The sequence below is a fragment of the Corvus kubaryi genome, unplaced genomic scaffold (genome assembly GCF_017639235.1).
Source record: "Corvus kubaryi isolate FWS band 111438036 unplaced genomic scaffold, C.kubaryi_AGA036_p1.0 65253, whole genome shotgun sequence".
NCBI classification, from domain to species: Eukaryota; Metazoa; Chordata; class Aves; order Passeriformes; family Corvidae; genus Corvus; species Corvus kubaryi.
The window spans coordinates 1-23,146 of record NW_024581872.1 but is presented as its reverse complement, the minus strand read 5'-3'; the positions used below and the strand labels follow the sequence as shown (position 1 = coordinate 23,146).

At 45.4% G+C, this 23,146-nt stretch overlaps 1 protein-coding gene across 1 annotated transcript; it reads right to left on the bottom strand.

Annotated features, from left to right (window-relative positions):
• Positions 1-1,096: 1,096 nt before the first annotated feature.
• LOC121673164 (ATP-binding cassette sub-family A member 9-like) lies at positions 1,097-23,135 on the bottom strand. The gene is made up of 38 exons (XM_042046252.1): positions 23,021-23,135; positions 22,328-22,538; positions 21,938-22,096; positions 21,288-21,388; positions 20,522-20,748; positions 19,518-19,656; positions 18,923-19,108; positions 18,256-18,388; positions 17,688-17,853; positions 16,941-16,999; positions 15,870-15,980; positions 15,274-15,449; positions 14,833-14,952; positions 14,338-14,476; positions 13,673-13,763; positions 12,961-13,100; positions 12,399-12,518; positions 11,680-11,839; positions 11,268-11,434; positions 10,712-10,839; positions 10,394-10,531; positions 9,415-9,528; positions 8,694-8,864; positions 8,426-8,539; positions 8,125-8,232; positions 7,481-7,549; positions 6,839-6,930; positions 5,887-6,007; positions 5,439-5,553; positions 5,089-5,180; positions 4,141-4,304; positions 3,553-3,628; positions 2,980-3,074; positions 2,289-2,408; positions 1,909-2,049; positions 1,662-1,741; positions 1,514-1,569; positions 1,097-1,388 (listed from the first exon to the last, which is right to left on the bottom strand). Exons 1-38 carry the CDS (start codon positions 23,123-23,125, stop codon positions 1,299-1,301), a joined length of 4,794 nt encoding a protein of 1,597 aa, XP_041902186.1. The 5' UTR covers positions 23,126-23,135; the 3' UTR covers positions 1,097-1,298.
• Positions 23,136-23,146: the final 11 nt, after the last annotated feature.

Genomic DNA, 23,146 nt, shown 5'->3' with positions numbered 1-23,146 from the left:
TGCAAAAGGAGAAAACCCAGCCGTTAGGCGGAGAGGTGGAGATGCCAGGTTCCAGCCAGGGAATCTCAGAGACTCCTCCCTGCCCGCTTCTTGGCAGAGCGCTGATGTTCGGAGATCCACGTGGAGAGCACAACTCTGGGAGGGTGGCTGGCTGCTCTGGGGACTTTTCCTGGCAGGAGCAGCCCATCTGTGAGCCACGGCAGCCACCTGCTGGTACCTGCTTGCCCGCATCCCTGCCTGCTGTGTCCATCCCATGGGATGGCACTGCCCCTGGCCTCCAGCGGGTCCCCAGCCCAGCCTTTCCCAGAGGGTGCTGGGGGACGGAAAACGGGGCACCGGGGGAAACACCTGAATGCAGGGAGTTCCTATTTTATTTCATTTATTCTTGGTTTTTTAAAATTTGTTCTTTAGCCTTGGCAGGCAGGTGTCTAAGAGGAGATGCTGGTCTGCTCAGACGGGGCAGGCTCCTGGTGCTTGCCCTCAGCTCCCCACCAGTTCCCCCATCCCTCCCAGGCACCCACAGGGGTTGGTGCTGGTGAGAAGCCCCCCCCGTCTTCCCAGTGACCAAAGCAAGGCTCAGCCTGCTGTCCTCCTTCAGCACTACTTCGGGTCAAAGCACACCTTATTTTATCCTAAATAATAGATGATGGTATAAGAGCTGCCAGTTTTCCCTTTATTTATCCAGCCACTGCTGAGTCCTTTCCTCTGTCCCTGGCCCCAGTGGTGGGGATGAGATGGGGCAAGTTGGCCTGAGCTGGAACTCACAGCAAGAGCAGCTTTTTGGGTCAAAATACAACCCAGTGCCCCTCTCTCCCAGGAATCAGCACCTTTGCTGGCCACATTCCACGAGCCAGATGGGTGATTCTCGGGACTGAGCAAGGCAAAGACCTGGTGTCCTCCTGCCATGGATGAGTGAGGTGTCAGAGCCTTCCCAGGGTTTGCTCCTGATTCTCTCCAGAGACTGAACCCCCTTTCCCAGCCACAGTCTCCCTCACAGCCTGGGGATCAGGAATTCATTCCACAGGGGTATTCCTCAGCACAGCAAATCTCCGTGAGCCAGTCTGAGCTGGGGCACAGATGAATGTCAGGCAGCAGCTTGTCAAAGGATAAAGGCTTTATTTATTAAAATAGTAACTCTTTTTCTCTCTGTGAGGCAGAAGAACACCTGCAGGGTGTGTGTGTTGTGACATGGGGAATGGAGTGCTGGGGCTGCAGCTGATCACAGGTGTCAGCAGCACTGATGAAATTCAGTAACACCAATGAAATACATGGAATATTTCCCACCGGGGCTCCAAGACTCAGGGGTGAAGGGGTCTCTGCTCCACAGCCCCGTTGGATGCCACCTCCAGGTCCTGCTCCTCTGCATCCCTGGTGAGGTCTACAAACACCTGCAACGGGACACAGTGGAAACAACCTCATCATTGCCATGGACTGGCTGTTTTTGTGCTGGTCACAGGTTATTTCTTCCTTTTCCACAGGCAGTTCCCAACCTGGAGCTCCTGCATCAGCCTACCTGGTGCAAAGTGTTCAGTGACAAGCTGTACTCCTCAAGCTTGAAATTCTGTTTAGCTGCAGAGGGATAGAGAAAGCATCCTTAAAAACCAAATCCATATAAACAATTTTTAAGTGATTTCCTTATTTAACTGATTGTTTCCTTTTACCTGCTTCTAGCTTGGAGAAAGACCTGGACAGAGGCAGTGCATCTGCCACTGGAATCTTGTAGGTGAGCAAGGAAGAAGTCCTGAAAAAGTAATAAAAAAATGAATTCTTCATCTAGTGACTCAGCATCAAATTCTGGGGGGGTCTGTGGGGTAACTGTGCTCCAGGTAAATCCCTGAGCAAGGTCAGTAGCAGGAAAAGAGCATCCCAGCCCAAATCCAGGCTGGTGTGCAGCACATGGACACTGACCTTTCCTGCCGAGCTGCGTGGGGGAAGAGGTTCAGCATTTCGGTGTGGACAGCATCGCTTTGCCCCACGTCTGTCATTTTGAGTTCTAGGTGGTAACTTGAGCCAAACTTACTTTTGAGATCCTCAAGGGAACCGATGTACCTGCAGAGGGGGGAAAACATTGCTCAAACCACCATAACCAGCAAATAAATCAATCGCTGGTGTTGAGGAGTAGCTGTACGTCCTCTTATTCATCAGTTTATACTGTGCTACCTCCTCACAACACTGACTGTTACACACTGGGGAGGATCCAAACCAGTATTTTCCATTAGATTAAGAATTAAAGAAACCAAACACACCCCACAACCGCCCAGACTAAGCCCCCTGCTCCCGGTGCCCACCGGAGCCGGCCGGACACCAGGATGGCCACGCGGTCGCACATCGCCGCCGCCTCTTCCAGGGACTGCGTGCAGAGGATGGCTGCCCTCTCCTTGCTCTTCATGGAGGCCTGAATCATTTTCCTGGGAACAGAGGGATCACAGTCACTTCCCGGGAAGAGCCACAGAAAATCTCCTGGTCTATGTCTCCCTCCCTAGAAACAATTTTTAAAAATTATTAAAAGTGGACAACTATTTAAAAGACTTCAGTTTTCTCGTTTAAAGATGACGTGGACGCCCATGCCATATTGCAATTTGTCATGTCAGCGTCCCCCCAGTGTTACACTGACGGTGTAAAGTGGTGATGGAAAGCTAAAGCAAACCCCAGGGCTGGATGCCTAAAGGGAGAACCACCCACAATTTTTCTCTTGCTCTGAAGAAAACAGAAATTTGTGTCTTTTGTACCAAACACATGGGTTCAGCTGGTGTCTACTGAGATTTTTTGGGAGTATGTTAATGACCATTATATTACAGGGCTTGCTGCCAGCTGAGTGAGGAGCTCAGCAAGTTCTCCCCATCCCCTGGCATTAGGAAAAAGGGGAAAGACAGATCTACTCCGTCACCATGGCCCAAGAGTTCCTACAACAGGGAGGGTGAGGCCCATCCTGTTCAATCTGTCCAGAGCTCCCATTTCTGCCGAGCCAGGGCTGCTCACCACATGCGGCGCTGCCCTTTGGGGTCCAGGCTCACGGATGGCTCATCCCAAAGCATCACCATCGGGTCTCCCAGGATGCTCAGAGCAAAAGACAGCTGGAATGGGAATAACACGATGTCAGGGCTCCTTTATTTACTTGCAAAACTGGTACATCTTAATCCCCATGAATTTTTCAAAGCTGAAGCTCTTGATTCCAAAGTACAGGAGGAACAGGGATTAAAAAAACCCCACTTTAGGTGTTCTCAGTTAACATTTTAATCTCTCAAAATCAGATTTTCCTGAGCCTGCCAAAGATGTGAAAGTGGTTTTCCATCCCATTTACTGGCAGATGTAAGTGGTGGGGCGTGAAGAGATGATTGTAAATCCAATTTGTGGTTAGCACTTATTAAACACACAGTGCAGGAGAGTGGGAAAAGAGAGGGGTGGGTGGGAATCCTGCCAGGCTGGATTCAGAAGGTACTGATGAAAACAAATGATGCCAGGAACCCACTCAGCTGAAGGTTTCCTGTGCACCACGTCCAAGGAAGAGTGAGCAGGGTTTGCTCAAGTAGCAAAGACAAAAACAACACACACCTTTCTGGCTTCTCCAGCAGATAAACTCCTAGCAGGGGTCTTGAAATGCTTCATGAGATCCAAGGCCCTTCCTGTGCTGTGGGGAATGGAAAGGGAAAAGCCTTGAATGACCTCTTGGTGTACAAACTCTGTGGTCAGGGTGCTGAGGAACCAGACACTGACATGTTTGGGTTGATATCCATCACCTTGGGCTACTTGGTGATTTTGCTCCCAGCTTGGATGGTAAATTGAGGAATTTTTGCAGAAATTCAAGGTAGGAAGTGCAGCTAATGAGAGAAATGAGTTATTCATGGAACTGGCCATGAACTGGGGCAAGTTTGAATTTTTTTTTCTGAATTTTCCCAGGTAAGCCTGGGCTACAGTCTTCATTGACAAGTGATTGAGAACAGTATAAAATAGCAGACCTCATCAGGAGAAGCCACCTCTCTAAGGTGAAAGGCACTGAAGGTGCTGTCTCTTAACCACACAAGGCAGGTTTGCTAACAGAGAAACCCTTCCCCACACTATAAAATCAGAGTGATTGGGCTGGAAGGTTCCCTGCCTCTGGAGGGAGGGACCACAAAGAGATGAGATTGTTTTGCTTCCTACCAGCTGATGGCAAGAGCAGCATCTTCTTCCCTCATCCCTCTGACAGCAGCAAAGGCCTCCAGGTGCTGCAGCACCGTCAGGTGTGGCCAGAGTGGGTCCTTCTGTGGGCACCAGCCCAGGGCCCCCAGGCATGGGGGGGCTGCATCATGGCCCCTGAGCAGCACCTGCACCAACACACACAGCTCGGTAGTTGTGGGGTGACAGAATCACCGGGTGGTTTGGGTTGGAGGGATCTTAGAGCTCACCCCATCCCACCCCTGCCATGAGCAGGGACACCTTCCACCAGTCCAGGCTGTTCCAAGCCCCGTCCAACTGGACAAGCCAAGCAGTTGTGGGGTCAGTAGCCACTTGTGAGTGGTCACTGTGTGGCTCCATGGGCAGGGTGATCCTGCTCCATCTGCCTTTTCACTTTGGGTAATGTTACCAACATCAGACTGTCTTTTCCCAGTAACACTTTTCTATTTCCAACCTTCAGTCCCAAATCTGTAACAGCAATGGCATTTCCCCTCCCCCAGCACATGCCATTAATCATTCTGCACATAATTAAGTGATGGGTTGTTACTGGCCCAGCACTGCTCACATTCGTTTTCAATTTCCTGGTTTTGCAAGGCTGTTTATGGAGAGTGTTATTTTTGGGTTTTTTTAGATGTCAACTTTTCTTACAGGGCTTGTGACATTTCGCAATGGGTTTCCAATGCCAGCTGAAGATCTGCTGTTGCTCAAACTCTTAAATCTGTAACACTGACTTTGCTGAACACTAGAATTTATGCTTGGCATAAATCAACACTTTCTTCTCAGCTCTGGGTAAATACCCAGGACACACAAATTGTACATAAACATCCATAAATCCCCTGACTGTAAGGAGATGTTGCTGGTTTGCCTTATCGCATCCTTAACTTTTAAAGGCATCAAGGTCATCTCTGCAGCTGCTCCAAAGGAGCCACCTACCTCCCCAGCAGTCACTGCTACACCTCCAGAAATCATGTTTATCGTTGTGCTTTTCCCAGCTCCGTTGGGTCCTAACAGACCTAACACTTCTCCTGGAACAAATATGCAACAACTGTTAATAATATTTATTGTTGATATGACTTCTCCCCTGTATTCTACGTAATATCTAAAAGTACAGTGGGACAAAGGGTTGTTTTATTCCCGTAAATTAAAACTTGGAATGCAGGAGCCCAGAGCGTCAGGTCTGGTTGCCCACAAGAAAATTCTAATAGAAATACTGTCTCCAAACGAGACTGTCACTTTAGACTTTAGTCATTTATATTATAGGGAGTGCAGCGAAGTACTTGAACCTTTTTTAACACCAAAAGAGAGATTTTTGACGGCAAGTTTCTTCTTTTTCTTAAAGATGGAAGTGGCTGTCCTGACTTCGTATTCCTTGCGCAAACTGTTGACAACAACCAAGTCCTGTGGAGATATGAAGAGGGAAATAAAAACTCTCCTCCTATCCCACGAGACAGCTGATCTGTTCTTACTATTAAGCAGGACTTTGAAAAAGAGAAAATTTCTAAATTAAAAAGCCATGAAACAGAGGGGGAAAAAAAAGGGAAAACAAGCAGAATGGGAATAAATATAATGGTGCCAGCTAAAGTCCTTGTGGTGCCAGGGTGACCATGGGCTGGACGGTGAGATCACACAGAAGATCTGAGTGCATGAGCCAAGAAAGCAGAGGCAGAGGAGAGAATGAAAATGATGGAAAATGAAAAGGGAAACGATCCAGAGGGCTGGGATTGGATTCACCTCCTCCTGCTGCAGCGAGGCCATCGCGCTCCGCACCCTGTCCCTCTCTGCCTGCACTTCGGGCGGTTCCTCTCCAGGGTGGTCCTTGTTCTGCTGGGTGACCACTCTCCTCGGCTGGATCCTATGAGTGGAGGAGAGATGCTTTCACTGGGAATCACTTCCAGAAAGGTTTGTGTTTATAAGTTTTTCCCCAGTGCAGCGCCAACGAAACACAAAATTTATTTGACCTCGGGGAGCTCACAGACTCAGAGCTGGAAGGGACACACAAGGATCACTGAGCTGTTCCACAGACAGTGTTTGCTCAAATATTTATTCCTGGGGGGAAAACTACACCCCACTGGCATGGCTGAGAAAATAAAGGCCAGTGTTAGCTTTTCCTTCATCTTTAATTATTGACTGGTTCCCTGCTGCACACATGCCAATCATCTGTTCAAGGAGAATTAAAATACACGTGGCAGGTTTGCAAACCAGTTCGGGTATTTAACCCCCACACTTGGTAATGTTTGATAATTAAATACTTTTTACAAGTCTTTTCCCATGTGACTGAGGCGGTTGGTCACTTGTTGTTGGTGACAGATAAGCAGACAGCACTTAGACAACCCCAGCCTGATGAAGATTTAGGGAAAGTCTCCATCCTATTGGGAGCAACACTGACACCTTTGAAAAGGAGTTAAAATCTTTGTGTTTCAATTTGGATCTATAATTTAGCCCCCTGTAGGGAATTTTCCTGAAACCTCAGCTATGAACCTTAAAAAAAAGCTGAAATCACAATTTTTATTCTCTCAAGAACATTGAAAAAACTAAAACTATGAGCTTTATCCACATTTTGAAAAACAATTTTCACACATGATGTTTCTCGCTTCTGCTGTCAAGGTCCTGCCTGGCTGTGCAGCTCTGAGCCCACCCTGCAGACTGGGATAACTGTGGCTCACAAGGAACCCCTGGGACACACCTGAAGATGGGATCAAATCCTGTAATTGCTTCTCCATATCTCATCTCCAAACAGCGCAGGAGGAAAGCAAAAATCACACAGTGGATGTACGGCTAAAAACCAGACATTGATTAGGTTTGCATGGAGACCAGGTAACAACACACTCCATTAATTTAATTATAAAGGGATGCAGGAACCTATCTCATTAATTTCAGCTGTTGAAAAGGTTGAAAAGGGGAAGAAGCTAAATTGATGCTTTGCATACATTTCACTCTGATATGCAGATTATTTGCAAAAGTCTTGCCTTCTTACAGCACTTCTAGCCCAGATAATCCAGCTGCACCCCAACAGACATCCTGTGGGATGGGAGGTCACATCATCCTTTTGTAGAAGCAGCACTGGAATGATCAGTTTATTAATAATATCTCTGCCTTCTACATGAGCTCCACTTAACCCCCTGCCCCATTTTTGCGGCATCCAAGGGCCACACGAGGCACAAGTCCACGATTACTTGGAATTCGCCTCCCCTGCCAACACTTAATGAGAAATTTTGACTACAAAACCCATTCTTTCTTTATGGGGACAGTTTACAAGCCCAGTGCAAGCTCACTGCATCAGAACAGTCATCCCAGCCCAAGCAAGCATCTCCAAACCCCTCCTTACTGTAAAGACAGGCACATAGATGTGATTCGATGTTTCAAAATCACTGTAATCATTATATATGATGAAATTCTGGAAGAAAGGGAGATCAGTCAATTAGAAAATTCCTTAGCATGGTGTGTCTCGGGGCAGGGTCAGAGCACGTGTGGCAGGTAGGGACATTCAGCTTTTCTTCGGGATGGGATAAAGGAGTTTTGATCTGCCTTTTTTTTCTTTGGTTCTTGCTGCCTCAAGGGGTTGTGGCTTCCTTGGGTACAGGAATTCAGAGGGGCCTCAAATCAGTCAGGTTAGGTCAACCTTTTCTGTCACTGCTTCTCTCTTCCCAGCTCTTTGACCTTCTCCCAGCTCATTTCCTCCCCCCTGGTTTTCCCACTCCACCCCTTTCCCCTCCCATGCCACCCTGGCTGCCAAAATACAACCACTGTAGCAGCTCTTTGTGACTAAACAAACGAAAAATATCCCAATCAAACAGAGGATTAACAGGTTAAATCTTGGCCTCTTCTCTCACTCCCCAGCCTGGAACTTCTCTTTTCCTGTTTTCTTTTCTCACTCTCTCTTTTTGGCTGGGAATTTGGGAAGTGCCTCTTGCTTTGCCAGTTTGCACTATTAGGATAATTACTGAATTTAGGAGGAGTTGTTTTGCTTACTAGTCCCGAGAACGTGATCCAGCCCATAGGTGGAAACACAGGAAGCAGCATACAGATGTAGTAAAGTGTTTCATGATGGTCACTGTTCATAAAAGCAGTATAATTCACCTGGAATAAAGCAGAAAAACTATTTCCAGTATTACTGTATTGTTGCTAAAAATCCTGGTTATTTGTCAGTGATTCAGGTTGTCTTGCTGAATATTGATATAAATTGAAATTTATTGATGTAAATCTGAAATAAAGCCCCAAGTGGCAAGGTGTGTAAATCAAACATTTCAGAGTGAAGATGCTCCTCACTTACCAAAATGAAAGTTAAAGACCAAATGTAACGATTGCTTCGTCCCATGCGAAATTTGAAGGCCATTAAATAAACAAAGAGGACAAGAGATATTCCATAACCAAAGAGGCAAATGATCTAGAGAGAGAGAGAGCAGTGAGTGACAAGGAGGTGCCTGTGCATATATGAAAACCTGCCCAGAGCAGTCCATTGCAAAGAAACTCTTTAAAGCCAAATCCTGCTGTGAAATGAGGGAAGGGAGTTATTTCCACCCATTTTGCCCAGAGCTCACCAGGGTCAGCACAGCGCTGGCCTCCAAGGGGCAGATGCGGGTGAAGAGCACCAGGATCCCAAACATGAGGCACATCAGGCTCCAGAAGAACGGGATGTCCACCAGAGCCTGCCCACACCAGTAGGCTGAGGGGAAGAGCCCCGCGAGCCGCAGCTGGGAGCGAGCCTGGAGCTGCAAAAGCAACAAAAATGGGAAAAGGGGAAGTCTAAAACATCATTCCTGCTCCTTCTCTATTCCTTTGCTCCTCCCTTCCCTGGCTGAGCCTTCCTCTCCTTTCCGAGCACTTCCAGTTCTTGGTTTGACTATTGTTTAAAACCACGTCATTCCTAAAAGGAGGAAGAAAGATCATTCTGATCTCAAAATCTTTATCAACACCCAAATTATTCTGAGCCCCAGCTGGTTCCCTGGGATGCAGAGAAGTGCACTTTCGGTACTCATCTGACTGATTTTCTTCTACCATCCTACCCAGAAATCATGGAATGATTTGGGTTGGAAGGGACCTTAAAGATCACTCCATTCCACGCCTTGCCATGGGCAGGGACACCTTCCACTATCCCAGGTTGCTCCAAACCCCATCCAACCTGGCCTTGGACACTTGCAGGGCTGGGACAGCCACAGCTTCTCTGGGAACCTGTGCCAGGGCCTCACCACTGGTGCTCTCCACAGACATTGCATCGCATTCACTCCTTGTGTACGACCACCTGCAGCTCGTGCTCTTTACCTTGTAATCCTCCACATTGCTCATCGCAAAGAGAGGAGGTAAGCCAGCAGCCAAAACCAGCAAGTAGGTGAATAAGCCGAAAAAAATGTAGTGCTTCAGCTCTGGGCTTTCTCCCTGTGGGGAGAAATTCAGAATCATCCACAATCGACAGCTGCCCAGGGAAAATCTGGCTGGCTCGATGCTCATAAGATGGTTGAACATACAAGTGAGCAAGAACACTAATGGTAAGTCAGTTGTGTTTAAGGACAGAAAACAAGGCCAAAAGAACAAAACCAAGACATTTAGCATCCTAGAATTTGCAGAAAGAATTTGGATTACTGTAAATTGTTGAGGATGGAGACCAACTTTTTGTTGCTGAGGAAAGGTCGGGTGTGCAGAGATCACTGTTGTATTCCCACCATATTCATCAGCACGGCCTGGTTGGAAGAGACCTTAAAGCTCATTTCATCCCCCCTGCCACAGGCAGGGACACCTTCTGCTATCCCAGGTGCTCCGAACCCCATTCAGTCCCGCCTTGGACACTGCCAGGGATCCAGGGGCAGCCACAGCTTCTCTGGGCACCCTGTGCCAGGGCCTCCCCACCCTCACAGGGGAGAATTTCCTCCCAATATCCAATCTAAACCAATTTGGCTCACTGGGAAGCCATTCCCCCTTGTCCTGTCACTCCATGCCCTTGTAAACAATCTCTCTCCATCTTTTCTTCGGGGACTGGAAGGCCACAGTTAGGTCACCCTGAAACTTCTCTTTTCCAAGAACAAACCCAATTCTCTCCACACAGCACAAACTTAAATATCTTACAGTATGGAAACCCCACAGAACCTGCAGGAGGAATCATCATTAAACACCCCCAGAAACCAACAGCAGTGGGACCACTGCCCCCAGCCCTTGGAACCTGCTCCCCCAGCCAGCTTTCCAAGCTGTACAATCCTCATCCCTTCAGCTATCCCAGTTAATTTTGGCCCAGCCAGGCAGGACTCACCGTGTAGAAGAGCTCGCTCCAGACGCGGAAGCGCGCGGTGGAATTGAAGAGCCTCAGGAAGGTGTTGCTGAGGATGTTCATGAGCACAGGGAAGCAGTTGATGGGTTCTGGGCTGCACATGATTGTGAACTGGTGGCTCTGAAGATGTCAAAACAAAATTCCTTCATGTCCCTGAGAGGTGTGAGCAGCACTACTGAAATTATTTATTATGCCAAAAAAATATTCTCCCTTTTCTGGCGTGTTTATTTCTCTCATTTAAATGCTTTTCAGAAAGTCCTGTTGATGTACAGGATGAAAGAAGGAAAACATATCTCTCACCTTGCCTTCCAGGGATATTTTTATAGCTCCATTATAATTTGGAAGGCTAGTGATGTTTTTCTCCAGAGCTATTTCTGGGTTTATGTTTTGAGTCTTCAAAGCAGCAATGAAATCCTCGATTTCTGATCCTGAAATCAAGTCAAGGACAGAAATTAAGAGTCATTAGAGGGTGTTTATCTTTAAATATAAACAGTTTCATATAAACAAGTTCTTACTTGCAAAGCAGAGGTATGTTAAATACCCCAAATATTGAGATTCTAAGCAAATATATATTTCCTATATTTTTTTCTATTTTAATTAAACTGGCTAAACAAAATATATGCTTCGTATTTAGCTTATTTATTGCTTTTTTTTTTAATTTGCAGGGTTCATTACTCTTTTATACATAATCTGGATTTGCTTTTACACATAATCTGGATTTGCTTTTGCTCAAAGGAAAACACCTCCCAATGTACATTCCTTTATAAATTTGGGGCATTTGCAAGGTTGCTCTGTCAATTATAATAAAATTCACATTGGTGCAGAAAGTGAGTCACCACCACACGTTGTTCCTCACCTGTGTCATTGAAGATGAGAAGGTTTGTAGACCTATTATGAATTTTCTCTTTCGTGGGAAGAAAATAGGGGCTAGACGTGATTTCCCAGCTGCTGGAGTTGTGCCACAGATGGAACAGCATTAAAACCATCAGTGGTGGAAGGATAAATGTTCCAAATAACAGCAATCTGGATAAGAAAAACAGACCGTAAGTGAGGCCAGGGGAAATCCACCTTTAAGTAATTGTGTGATTTATGGCGAGATTTAAAACTTAAGCGAGGCAGAGCTCTCCCAGTAAGTTCAGGCCGCCCTTATTTCTGCAGCTTTGAAACATTTCCCACCTAATTCTCTGCTTCCAAATATCTCCAGCAGTATTTAGACCTTCCCTCAGCCTCTCCAGGGCTGCAGGGTAGGTGGGAGCTCCTGTACTTACATGGCCTTGAGAAACTTCCCTTCATGCTTCAGTCTTAGGAGGCGAATTCTCATCACAGCACACACTTGCTGCCTCCAGAGCATCATCCCACTCATGGCCAGGATCCCCCGCTTGGAAAACACCGGGAGGCCCTGATCCCTCTCCTCGAGGTCTCCATCTCCTGCGTGTTCACCATGAGAAATGGCATTACCCACAAAGAGCCTTCAAAGCACACGTTTTAACCCCAAACAATCATCAAGGATCTTCTGCTCTGAACAGAGGGACGCCTTGATTTTTATGTTTTTTTAGACAGGAAAGTAACAAGGGCAGAGAAAAGGAGCCAAAATTTATCCAGAATAGAATTTATATTGGTGATTTCAGACTGGCTGAACCTGGGCTGGTGTGGCAACACATCCAAGATCTTCACTGGCCTTGGGAAATGCCTTCTGCAAACTTTATGCCTTCCCACCTCCTGGCTGGGGCTGCACAACCCTTCAAAGGTAAATACCCATCCAACACCAGCCTTAATTCTTGTGCTTGAAAGCCTTTGGGAAGGCAAGATGGAATCATTTGGGCTTCTCCAAAAAGATATTCCTCACTGAAGACAACTGGGATACAACTGCCACTCCAGGCCTACCAAAATTCACATTTAGCAGAAATTTATTAGATATTCAATTACAAGATATGAGTATATGGAACTCTAAGGATACCATGCTTGCAAAAGGGAGTCAAAGCTTTACCTTCTGGATCGATGGTTTCCTCACCCTGCAGCTTCAGGAAAACATCTTCCAGGGTTGTCCTGGTCACCTCATAATTAACAACCCCCTGCAAGAGGCTGCTCTCGAGGTGGCTCAGAAGATCTGCATAGGAGAAACAGCCAGACTCAGCGCAGGCACCACGGCTGGTGCTGAGCACAAACTCAGCCAATTAAGATTGGATGTTCCAGCATTCACATCATTAATCCCCACAGCCTAAAAGTCATCACGAGTTTATTGTGCTCTTTAGAGGTAAGTAGTGAAAAATTCAGTGGTTTTGGTTTTCATGGGCCATCCTGAAAACAGATGAGGGTCAGTGGATTTTAGTTTGTAGAGATTACTTGGTGGATTTTCTTTTTTCCATCTGCATTATTTAAATTACAATGTGCATTGCAGGCTTTCTGTAAGACTGGTATTTATGCAGCTTCCCAATCCCACACATTATGGACCAAGGAATATAGTTATTCCCTTCACAGTGACTTTGATTTCTGCTTTTCCCACCACTGGGTTTCCCTTTGAAACCCTGGCACAGCGACAGGTTTCTTACCTGGGAAGCTGTCAGTGTTTTCCAGAGGCAGCATAAAACACAGCTCATCCCTCATCTGTCCCTTGAGCACGGCATCAGGGATGTACTGTCTGACCACGGATGACACAAGCTCTGGGTCACACAGGTCATTTATGTGCATCCTGTTTAAAAAACGCCATTGTTATAATGTTAAATAAGAAAAAAAATGGGTGCATCATCAGGTTGGAGTCCAAAGCCAGTGGTGATTCTTCCATAAGGAAACCTCCAAAACAGGGCAGAACTTCAGTGGGAATTTTCAGAGCCATCTGCTGTGGCCCTGTTTTTGCCATGCATGCAAGAGATGGTTGAGGTTAAGAATTATGATTCTGGACAGTGCTGCTAAACCAAGAACTCAGGAATCAAAATCCTAAGAAAAACAACTTTGCATCAAAGCCATTGTACGTCACTCTGGCACCACAGATCACCTCACTCTGGTCCCCTTTCAGCTACAAAGGAGGTTGCAAAGTCATTTTAGCTGCTCACTCAGAGCTTTCAGGACTGGGTTCCAAAGAAAAGCAGCTTGTTGTCCAATGCAGGGAAATTTTGGCAGCCTTAAAAACCTTCTAAAATGAATTGTCAGGATTTCTATTACTGTCAATACAAACTCTACAGAAACACAGATTCTACAAGAAAATACTCACGAGAATGAGAAGCTTTTCACAAAAAGAATGATGACCAAACCAAAAAGTTTTACCTTAAGTGATAGCCAATTCCCCATTTTCTCTTCAAGTAGAGAGATGAGCCAACACTCTGTAATCTCCCACTGGAGAGGAAAGCTTTCCGATCTAAGGAGGAAGGGATACAAAGGATTTAGGGGGATTTACAAGAGTGCAGCAGATTGACCTCACTCTGCTCCTTCTGAACTCAGCAAACATTGTAATAATAAATTGAGATGAGTGAAACCAGGCCAGTGCTGAAGGTCCTTTTTTTTTTTTAAACCATTGCCTTTCTCCTAAGTATCCTGGTTAATTCTTTTAGTTATGCATTCTTGTGGGCTTGTGGAGAATTCCCCACGCAGCACAGGAATAATACAGAAATGGGAAATAAAGTCAAGTGAAATCCAGAAAAATAAACCGAGTTTTACTGACATAGAGACATATCCAGATAACGTGGGAAGTGCTTTATCCTGAAGAAGAGTTTTTTATCCTGAAGAAGAGTGATTTATCCTGAAGAGAAGCATGAGCAAAGTCTGGGAGGGACACATCAGCCCAGTTTTTGCCTTTGCCCAGCTCAGGCTGGGTGGTCAATCAGACAAAGCGTGTCCAGCGAGCACAGATTGTGTCCCAGTAGGACCCACCCATGGGCTCTGCCCTGGAAACCCCTCATTTGCAGCCCCCCAGAGTGACAGTCCGGGCTCACCAGCTTGAGCATCAGCCTCCTCCATGGAGTGGGTGGTGAAGAGTGTCACACGCCCGGCGCGGCGCTCCCGCAGCAGGCTCCAGACTTGGTGCCTGGAGCAGGGATCCAGCCCCGCCGTGGGCTCGTCCAAGAGCAACACCTGCAAAGGTCAATGAGATCAGAGCTCCCCAACTCCAAGCTGTGTTTACTTGGCTTAATTCCACGCTTGCATCATGCATTTCATGCTTTTGATGATCTCACTCAGAGGAGAAAATGCATCCTCAAGTATTGGTCATTTTTATTGCTCTTTCTCCTATTGCAGTATTACCACCCTTCTAATTCAAAATATGGGGCTAATTGAACCAGATTCCCCAATCCTTCCAGCAAGTGAATTAATGGGTCAGTAGCCTTGGAATGGCAGGGGACAATCACAACAGTCTCTGTGCCAAGTCAAAACACAAAGCTATGCCCCAAAAGTGTACGCGTTGTGTGTGCATAAACACGACTGGTCCCCACCTGAGGATTCCCTAAAATTGCAATTCCAAGAGACAATTTTCGTTTTTGCCCTCCACTCAGGGCATCAGCACAAACATTCTGAACGTCGGTGAGGTCCAGCATGATGAGAACTTTCTGCACCTTGGGAGCACACGAAGACAAGAATCAGATTTCCAAAGCACTGGGCACATTTTAATTCCTAAATGGCTACAAACATTACAGGAGAGTATAACTTCAAGATTTCAAACTTACCTACTTTAAATGGCTTTGCTTTGAGACAAGTAAGAAAAATCTGAGTTTTAATTAATGACATAAGAAAGAACTGGAAAACTACTTTACCACTCAATTTGGTTTCTTGTCATTCCACAGAAGAAGATGCAGGTGATCATCTTTTATAAATAAAGCACAAAGTGCCCAAGATGACACGGAAGAAAAGTCAGTGGCTGACAAGCACATACCAACCTCCTCATCTACTTCCTTCCACTGAATCCCCTTGATGTGAGCAAAAATTCTCAGGTTTTCCTTCACTGTTAAGGCTTCAAAATGCAAATTAATTTGGGGGCAAATCCCAACCTTTGCCTGCCTTCCTTCCATATTCCACACTTCAGAAGCACTGTAGTTGTAGATCATTGCAGAACCTGCACAGGGGGATGAATGAAACATTTGACATTAATTATGGCACCATGGATGTTTCTCAAGTGTTAAATTAAAAATTAAAGAAATGAAAACGCAAAATAAGTGGATAGTCCAAAGATTTAATACACCTCAAAAATATTTCAGAACACCAAAAAAAGAAAACTTATTTCCTATAGGTGTGCAGCTCATGGAAAGCACCAGGCCATCCAGATGGACAAATGACCATCTGTGCATGATGCACACATGAGCGTATCCATAAGGGATCCATTATCCCTGGAGCTCGTGTTGAAGGGGAAATCTGCCCTGACAACAACACAGCACAAATGACTTAGGGAAAACTTGGAGGTTTTTTGTATATTTCCCCCTTACACTTGAAAAAATGAACAGTTCCTCCTCCTCAGCATCCAGGCCCATGATCTTACCTGCCGAAGGCTTGGAAAATCCGCTGAGCACATTTAACAGAGCAGTTTTCCCAGATCCACTGTGACCCAGCAGTGCAGTGATCTGGCCTTCATAGATATTTAAGGACAAACCTGGAATAAAAATAGGACAACAGTAGGATGGAAGTGTGTGAGAAGTAGACTTGGACCTGTAGCTGTTCCCACAGGTGACAGAAGTGAGAAGTGACATTTCTTTAGAAGTTGAGAGGCAAAACCACATCCAAAAGCACAGGTTGGTTCTGCAGGAGTTAGGCCTAAGCTTAGAAGGGAATCATGTCTTGACTGAATTGGAGGAACAAATGTGTTATCTTCAATGTCTAAAGAATTTCAACTTCAGTTTTCTACGAAGTTCATAACATTTTATTTTAGTGTGGCTTAAGAAATAGTCCTCAGGAAGAGAAGAGCCCTCAGATTTTCCAACATGTGAGATTTCAAGACTTACTTGAAAGCAGCCAGACTTTGCTACCTCATTTTCTTTCTAAAAAACCACTTTGTCTTCCTGTGGGTTGTTCAGGTTGTGTTTGTTTGTTTTTTTCCACTCAGTATCAACTTTTGAGGCCATATTGATACTTTTAATATTTTAATATTTTTCATTTTTGATATTTTCACTTGGAGTTCTTGTTAAAGGCATTCAACAAATACCCCATGACTTTACTGTGTCAACTATTTGAATTGGCAAGCGCTTGGAGAACACAGCTCAAGGAGGGACAGCAATTTTGGCCATAAAATCCTGAGTTTGCCCAAAATAGTTTACATTTTGAAAGGGAGGTTTGAGAGGGGATTTCTAGAGTGGTTCATCACTGCAAAAACACAGCTTTTAAGGAGACCTCTGCTGTTGGAAAAAATAATAAACAGTGATTTTCCTGGCGGGAGCAGGGAGATAAGGACCTGGTAGAAATTTGCCAGTAATTTACCCCAACAGAAATAACCATTGCACAATGCAGTTGAACAGGCCCAGAGGCAGAATTCAGTACAGCCAACAGCACGTTTCAAAACACTTTGGGCTCTTATCTAGTGAAAAACGAATAAAAGAATTACAAAGCCTCTCCTTACCCTTTAAAGCTTCAGTGCTCTTGTTGTTCTTCTTGTATATTTTTTTAATATTGTTTAGTCTAAAGAAAAGCAAGCAAGCCATTACTTTTAGAATCAAAATTTGGGGCTGTTTCCTCTGCCTCAAAACAACCTTTGAAAACTATTGGGAGAATATTTCCCAACCTCCTCCTCAAACAGGTCCTGTAACAGGAATCACTCGATGTAATTCATTTCTGGTGCCTTTAAAGCAGGATTAGGTCCTGTACTTTTCTAAAAGCTGTTAAAAGGTTTCAAAGCCAAACTCGAGGAACACTTAAGAATGAAGCAGGAGGCTCGAGGGAACGAGATAGCCTGTGGTTATTTAATTTAGAGTGATGACCTAGCTATTATTTTGGCAGATTTTGGTTTGCTTTCTGGTAATAACCAGCAGGCAGCACCAGCCACGAGCCCACCCAGCCCTGTGAGGATGGACAGAGCAGCATTTTATGCAGCACACTCTGCTTAAAGATGATGGGGAAAGGGAACAGACTCAATGCTGAGAGGAAAGTGCAGGGCAGGGAGTTGGAGGATGCCCCACATCCAATAAATGTTCAAATCCAGCTCTGGAGTGGGATGAAACTCAACAACCCCTCCCTTTCACATATTTGCATTCATCTTATCTATAATGCCAGCTGACAGCCTCACACTCACCAGTGCAGCGTGGCTGTGCTCTCTAGAGCCAAACAACCCATGCAGAGCTCTATTTTCCATGCCAAAGGAGTTCCTTACCTGATGGCTTCCTTCCCATCAAAGCCCAGTGGCATTGGCTCGGTGTCACTGGCCAGAACCGGGTCATGGCTGCTGCCAGCTCTCACCCCCATGTACCCACTGCTGCCCTTGAGCCAGTACGAGGGTCTCAGGAAGAAGGCAGGAGGATGTGGGACCCCGTACTTGCCTGAATCAGAGACAGAGAAGGTGAAATATCAACCCCAAAACTTCCATCTGTCAACTCTGACAAATGCCCAGCCCAGGAGCGCTTCCCCGGTAGCTGCAGAGCGTGAACTTCAGCAGAGTGAAAGAATTGATAAATTCTGCAGTTTAAGTTGTCCATATCTGTACAAGCAGGTGGGGCATAATCCATTTACAACCTCTTTGGTTCCAAAATATCAGATCAAGTCCTACAACATCCTTCCGACCCCCGTGGCCAGGGCTGTTGGAGCAGGATCTCAGTGCCTTACTGCAGGGTTACAGTTTTCTCTCCTCCCACCACCCCTTTGGTAACTTTTCCCCTAAAAAGCAGAGAATTGTAGAAAAAAAGCAAGGAAGTTTGCATTTTTCCCCTCACATTTTCACTCACCAGGCAAAACCTTATCAAAGTAGATGGCCAGCAGGAAATACAAGACACTGTCAAAGCTCAGGATGAGGTACAGGTTATAGAAAGGGTACAACTCTGGGCTAAATGCTGGTCCATATTTTTCTAGTTTTACCATCTAGGGGAGGGGAAAAAAAAAAAGCACAATTCAGATGCAACATTTCCTTCAGGCAGAAACACTTCACTGCTGTGTCATCACAGCCATTTTCACTAAAAACCCAATTCACTCGTGATCACGACACTGTTTCTAAGGAGGCAAAGGGTTTATGATGACCACAAGCCCTGGAAATGCTTCAGTAAGCTGAATTTCAAATCAAGCAGAAGTTACAGAGAGCTGCACGTGCTGTTTGCAAAGGCAGCACTTCCAGCCCTCCCAGTTCCTGCAGCTCTTGGTACCGCGTTCCACCGCTGCCGTCCTTTCAGAGAGATTTAAATTTGTTGCAGCAAAATTCCTGATGCAGCTGAGTGTCCAACCATCTTTGCCACGAATTAGCACAGATTTTTTGGAGCCAAGTTTTCTTTTTAAAAGCATCTAAAGTGGAGGGGGGCGACTGGGTTGTTCTGGCAATGCAAATTTTGGGTTTTGCTGTTCTCTGGCAGAATTTTGGGGGCTGAGCTTTTGTGATGAGCACTGGTTTTATTTTGGACATACCGTTGAAAGACCAGCTGCGAAGGCAAAAGGACTGAAGAGGTTTAAAATCCATTCCAAAGCCCGTGGCAGTTTTTCAAACAATGTCAAAAAGCCCAGTGACCCAACGAGGATGTGAAGGAGAAATCCCACAAAACTGGAAATATTTGGCTGCTTTAGCAACGAGCTGAGCAGGAAAGTGAAGTGAATCTGCAGCAGAGAAAACCAATAGTTAGCAGGATGCATTTCTGCTGCAATTAAAAAAAACCAACATGAAAATAGGAACAAAATTAGAGATCCAGCTGAGTTTCAGTTGTTCCCTACAGATGTTTTGTTTAGCAGACAGCTCTGAGATTTAGGGCAGTTTTATAGGGACAGACAAATCACTCCCAGCCTCATTTTAGCACCTCTCTTTCCTCTGATTTTGAGTCAGAATCTCACAAAATGTAATGGGATTGATATAATAGCCTACAAACAATAACAATAAATCACAGCAATGTATTTTTGTTACTTTCTCATATAACACCAGCCCTAGAAAACTCTGCAGTCTTTCAGCTATTTTAATTAGGAGACAGGAAAAAAAAGGGTGCATCATATAAGAATACAAAAGCAGACTTACAGATGCCGTGCCATAAAAGAAATAAAAAAAATACACTTCCAAAAAGCTGTTGTGATCCAAAGCTTCGCTCAGGGTGACCCAGGTCAGCAGACTGGCTGTGATGGAGACGTACACAGTGTACAGCAAGCTCCAGGATAACCTACACAGGAAGGCACAGTTATTTTTGTTCCTGAGCATGACAACACTTGCCTTGACATTGCCAATACAAGACAAATTGTTTTTAATTCAAATATTTTGTAATTCCACCCATTTACAATTTCCAGACTGGACTGCAAATACCAGAGAGTCACAGGAAGGGTCAGGTTGGAAGGGACACAGAGGGTCAACGTCTCTGCTCAGAAAGAGTCATCCCAGAGCACGTGGCACAGAAATGTGTCCAGATGGGTCTGGAGTATCTCCAGTGAGGGACACTCCACACCCTCTCTGGGCAGCCTGTTCAGTGCTTGGTTACTGCTCAGGAAAGAAGTTCTTCCACAAGCTCAGGTCTTGCATGTGCCCAGATCTCTGCAGATGCAGCGATGGCAGCAAAGGGACACAGAGAATCTGCAGCCAGGACCTTTTATCCATGTGTTCTTCTGAACCATCTGAAATATTCATGCCCAGATGGATTAGGAAGCCTGTTTGGATAGACCCTGTGTCCCTCCTCTGCTTCATCATTTAGGGGTTTCTCCAGAATTTGCTGTTCCTTCACTTTTTCTGCGTGCATCCACAAGGCAAACAACCCCTCCACAGCCAGAACCCTGCTACACATACCCCTGCTCCACGAGGAGGGCTCCTCTTCCTTTTTGGTGGGAGAAGAGCAACAAAACAACTACAAAAAACCTGTCTCAGAGCAACAGGCTTGGAAATAGAGGTCCCCCAGCAAAGAGAACCCCAGAATGGTTCCTCAAAGATCCCCTAATTCCAGCCCCTGCCATGGGCAGGGCCACCTCCCACCAGGCCAGGTTGCTCCATACAGTTGATAAAATAATCCCTGTAATTACAGATTAATTTCTGAGATTTACCAGTAGGCAATATCCTGCAGACCCATTGCTCTCATCAGTATCTTCAGCTTCTTCTTCTCCTTGAGAACTTTCACTGATAAAAAGTGCATGTACGGGCAGTAGCTCAATATGGCACAGATGATGAACCAAAGGTAATCCAGTTTAAACAGAGGTTTCATCATGGGGGTTTTCAGATGAACTCCAGTGATTGACTTCATTTCTTTCCAGACAGAGTGGTTGGTTTTCATCTAAAGAAAAGAAATCAGTCATTAATGTCATTTTTGCAGTGAAACAGTCAACATCAGACCAGACAGGGGGTTATAAGCATTAAAATGATGAGTTTGTCAGTAATAAGGTTATGTTTATAAGCAAATAACCAGGATTTAGTATCTTTTTGTACTGACTTGCAATAAACACTATTAAATCCTTGTTCCATTCACTGCCTCAAGCCATGAGAATGATCTGTCATTCTTCTAAAGTTTGAATTACACTAAGTATTTAAGAAGTTAACGATCACAAAAAATCAGAGTATCACAGAATCCCAGAATGCTTTGGGTTGGAAGGGACCCTAAAGATCCCCTTGTTCCACCCCTGCCGTGGGCAGGGACCCCTTCCACTATCCCAAGTTGCTCCAAGCCCCGTCCAGCCTGGCCTCGGACACTTTTAGGGATGGAAACATCAACTGGCTTGGTGGTTTTCTTGGTTTTTGTCTGACTGTTTGGTTTTTAAGTTCACACAGAACTCTGGAAAGAACAGCAAACGTATTTTCCATCACGAGCACACTTACTTCTATGACTGCTGCATCAATGCTGGACTGCACAGAGAGGAACCCCCCATACCAGTACAGAGGAACTTTGCAGTGACTTGCTGAAAAATCCCAGCAGGTTTCTGTTGGGGAAACAAATTTTTAAAAAGAATTAATCAATATTAATGAATACCTTTCCATATATTTGTGCATATAAGTACTTGTGCTTATAACACGTGGGGTTGCAAATGTGTTTTACCCAAGTGTCAGGAAATCAAGATTGGGTTTTACTCAGCCTTTTACCTTTTAATGTGTTAAATCTCTGGCCATGCACTGTATGTTAGAGGGACATTAATGCACACACAATTCTCCTTTCCAGGCATGATTTGATGTGTTATAAGGTATGAAAGGGAGAGGGACAAAAAGGATGATCTTCAAGCTCCCTTCCAACCCAAACCATTCTGGGATTCTCTGATTCTCTGACTGTACATGACATTTATGTTCTTCAAACTTTTTTCTCTGATTTTTTTTTTCCTTTTACAGACACGAACCCTCAAATGTTAACTCCTGTCTTTCTTGAGCCATTTGGCACATGCAGCCTCCATCCCTTTGGGGCGGCACAGCAGCACAGAAATCCAGCTAAACAGTTTTTAAAGCAAAATCAAAGCCTGTGTTTTCATTTATTTTGTTACCGATGTGCTCAAAGCCTTCATTGGGAAACACCGCTCTGCCCATTTGAAATCTGAGAGTGTAGGAGAAGTCATCCTTAAAAACCACACCAATAGTTTCATCCTCCAAAATTCCTTTTTCTTCCATTTTTTTCTCATTTTCCATCTCTTCTATTATTAAACCTGCCATTAGAATAGATAAATAATATTTAAAAAAAAGAAAAGAATAACACCAGCACAGCTCTGATTATTCTCTGAAACTCTGATTATTCAGGCAACAATGAAAATGGGCATCACCACCATTTGTTCCCTCAAAAACCATGTGGAACAAATGCTCTTGTCCCTCCCCACCACTTGGGTGGGTCAGGGCCACTTCAGACACTGCAGCTGGAACATGGATTTAAGAGCATTTACCCCTCAGTGCGGAGCTGGAAGCCACTTTGGCCATTATTCTCCTGGTGGTGTTGGTTGCAGGGGTGTACATCAGTGTCACCCCCGTGGCATTGAAGGCCGGCTCGTCCAGGCGCCCCAGGAATTTGTAGGGGAACTCCTGGGTGGGGTAGTACATGATCAGACCTGCTGAGTCCCTCAGGATGTAGAGGAAAACCAGCGATGCCACCCATTCCTGGAGGGAAGGAAGGAAATGCAGAGGTGAAGGGCAGCCCAGGGAATTGCTGTTGTGGGGAGGCTCCTCCAGGACCCTGCTAACCCTGCTCCGACCCCACTGCCCAGTCCAGCTCCTCCGGCCTTTTCCCTGGGCATGAGGGAGAGCTGTCCCACAGGTGTGATGGTTTTAGAATCTGAGGAAGGTTTCAGATGGAAAACATGTTTTCTCAGTCCCGGAGCCAGCGAGGTCTGTGGATAATTTGACACTGCAGCCATGAATTGGACATTGTGTTCCTCTGGACAGGGCAGGATCAACAACCAAAAGCAAGCAGCCAGCTTTGTCACGAGGCACATTTGTAGTGTCACAGGAAGAAGGAACTGCTGACATTTCCCAGGGAACCACAGCTGAGCCTTCTCATATCCCCTCACACAAAAACAATGCAGCGTGAAAATACTTTGTAGTGGAAATCCTGATTTCCCTTTGGAAGGACTGACACTTGCCTGAAAACTTTTGGCCTTCATCCTCCACACCAGAAGAAGATTTTTCCACAGGAGAGCACAGGTTTGCTGAAATATTTGTGAGGCTTTCTTGGATACTGCCTGCATTTTTCCGGCTAAGATGAGAAA

Excerpts from the sequence above, each read along its gene's own strand:
- LOC121673164 (XM_042046252.1), bottom strand. The coding sequence starts at position 23,125 with ATGCAGGCAGTATCCAAGAAAGCCTCACAAATATTTCAGCAAACCTGT. Across the intron at positions 22,539-23,020 it reads TGAAGGCCAAAAGTTTTCAG|GAATGGGTGGCATCGCTGGT; the intron begins GCAAGTGTCAGT and ends CCTTCCCTCCAG. Across the intron at positions 22,097-22,327 it reads TTCCAGCTCCGCACTGAGGG|GTTTAATAATAGAAGAGATG; the intron begins GTAAATGCTCTT and ends TTCTAATGGCAG.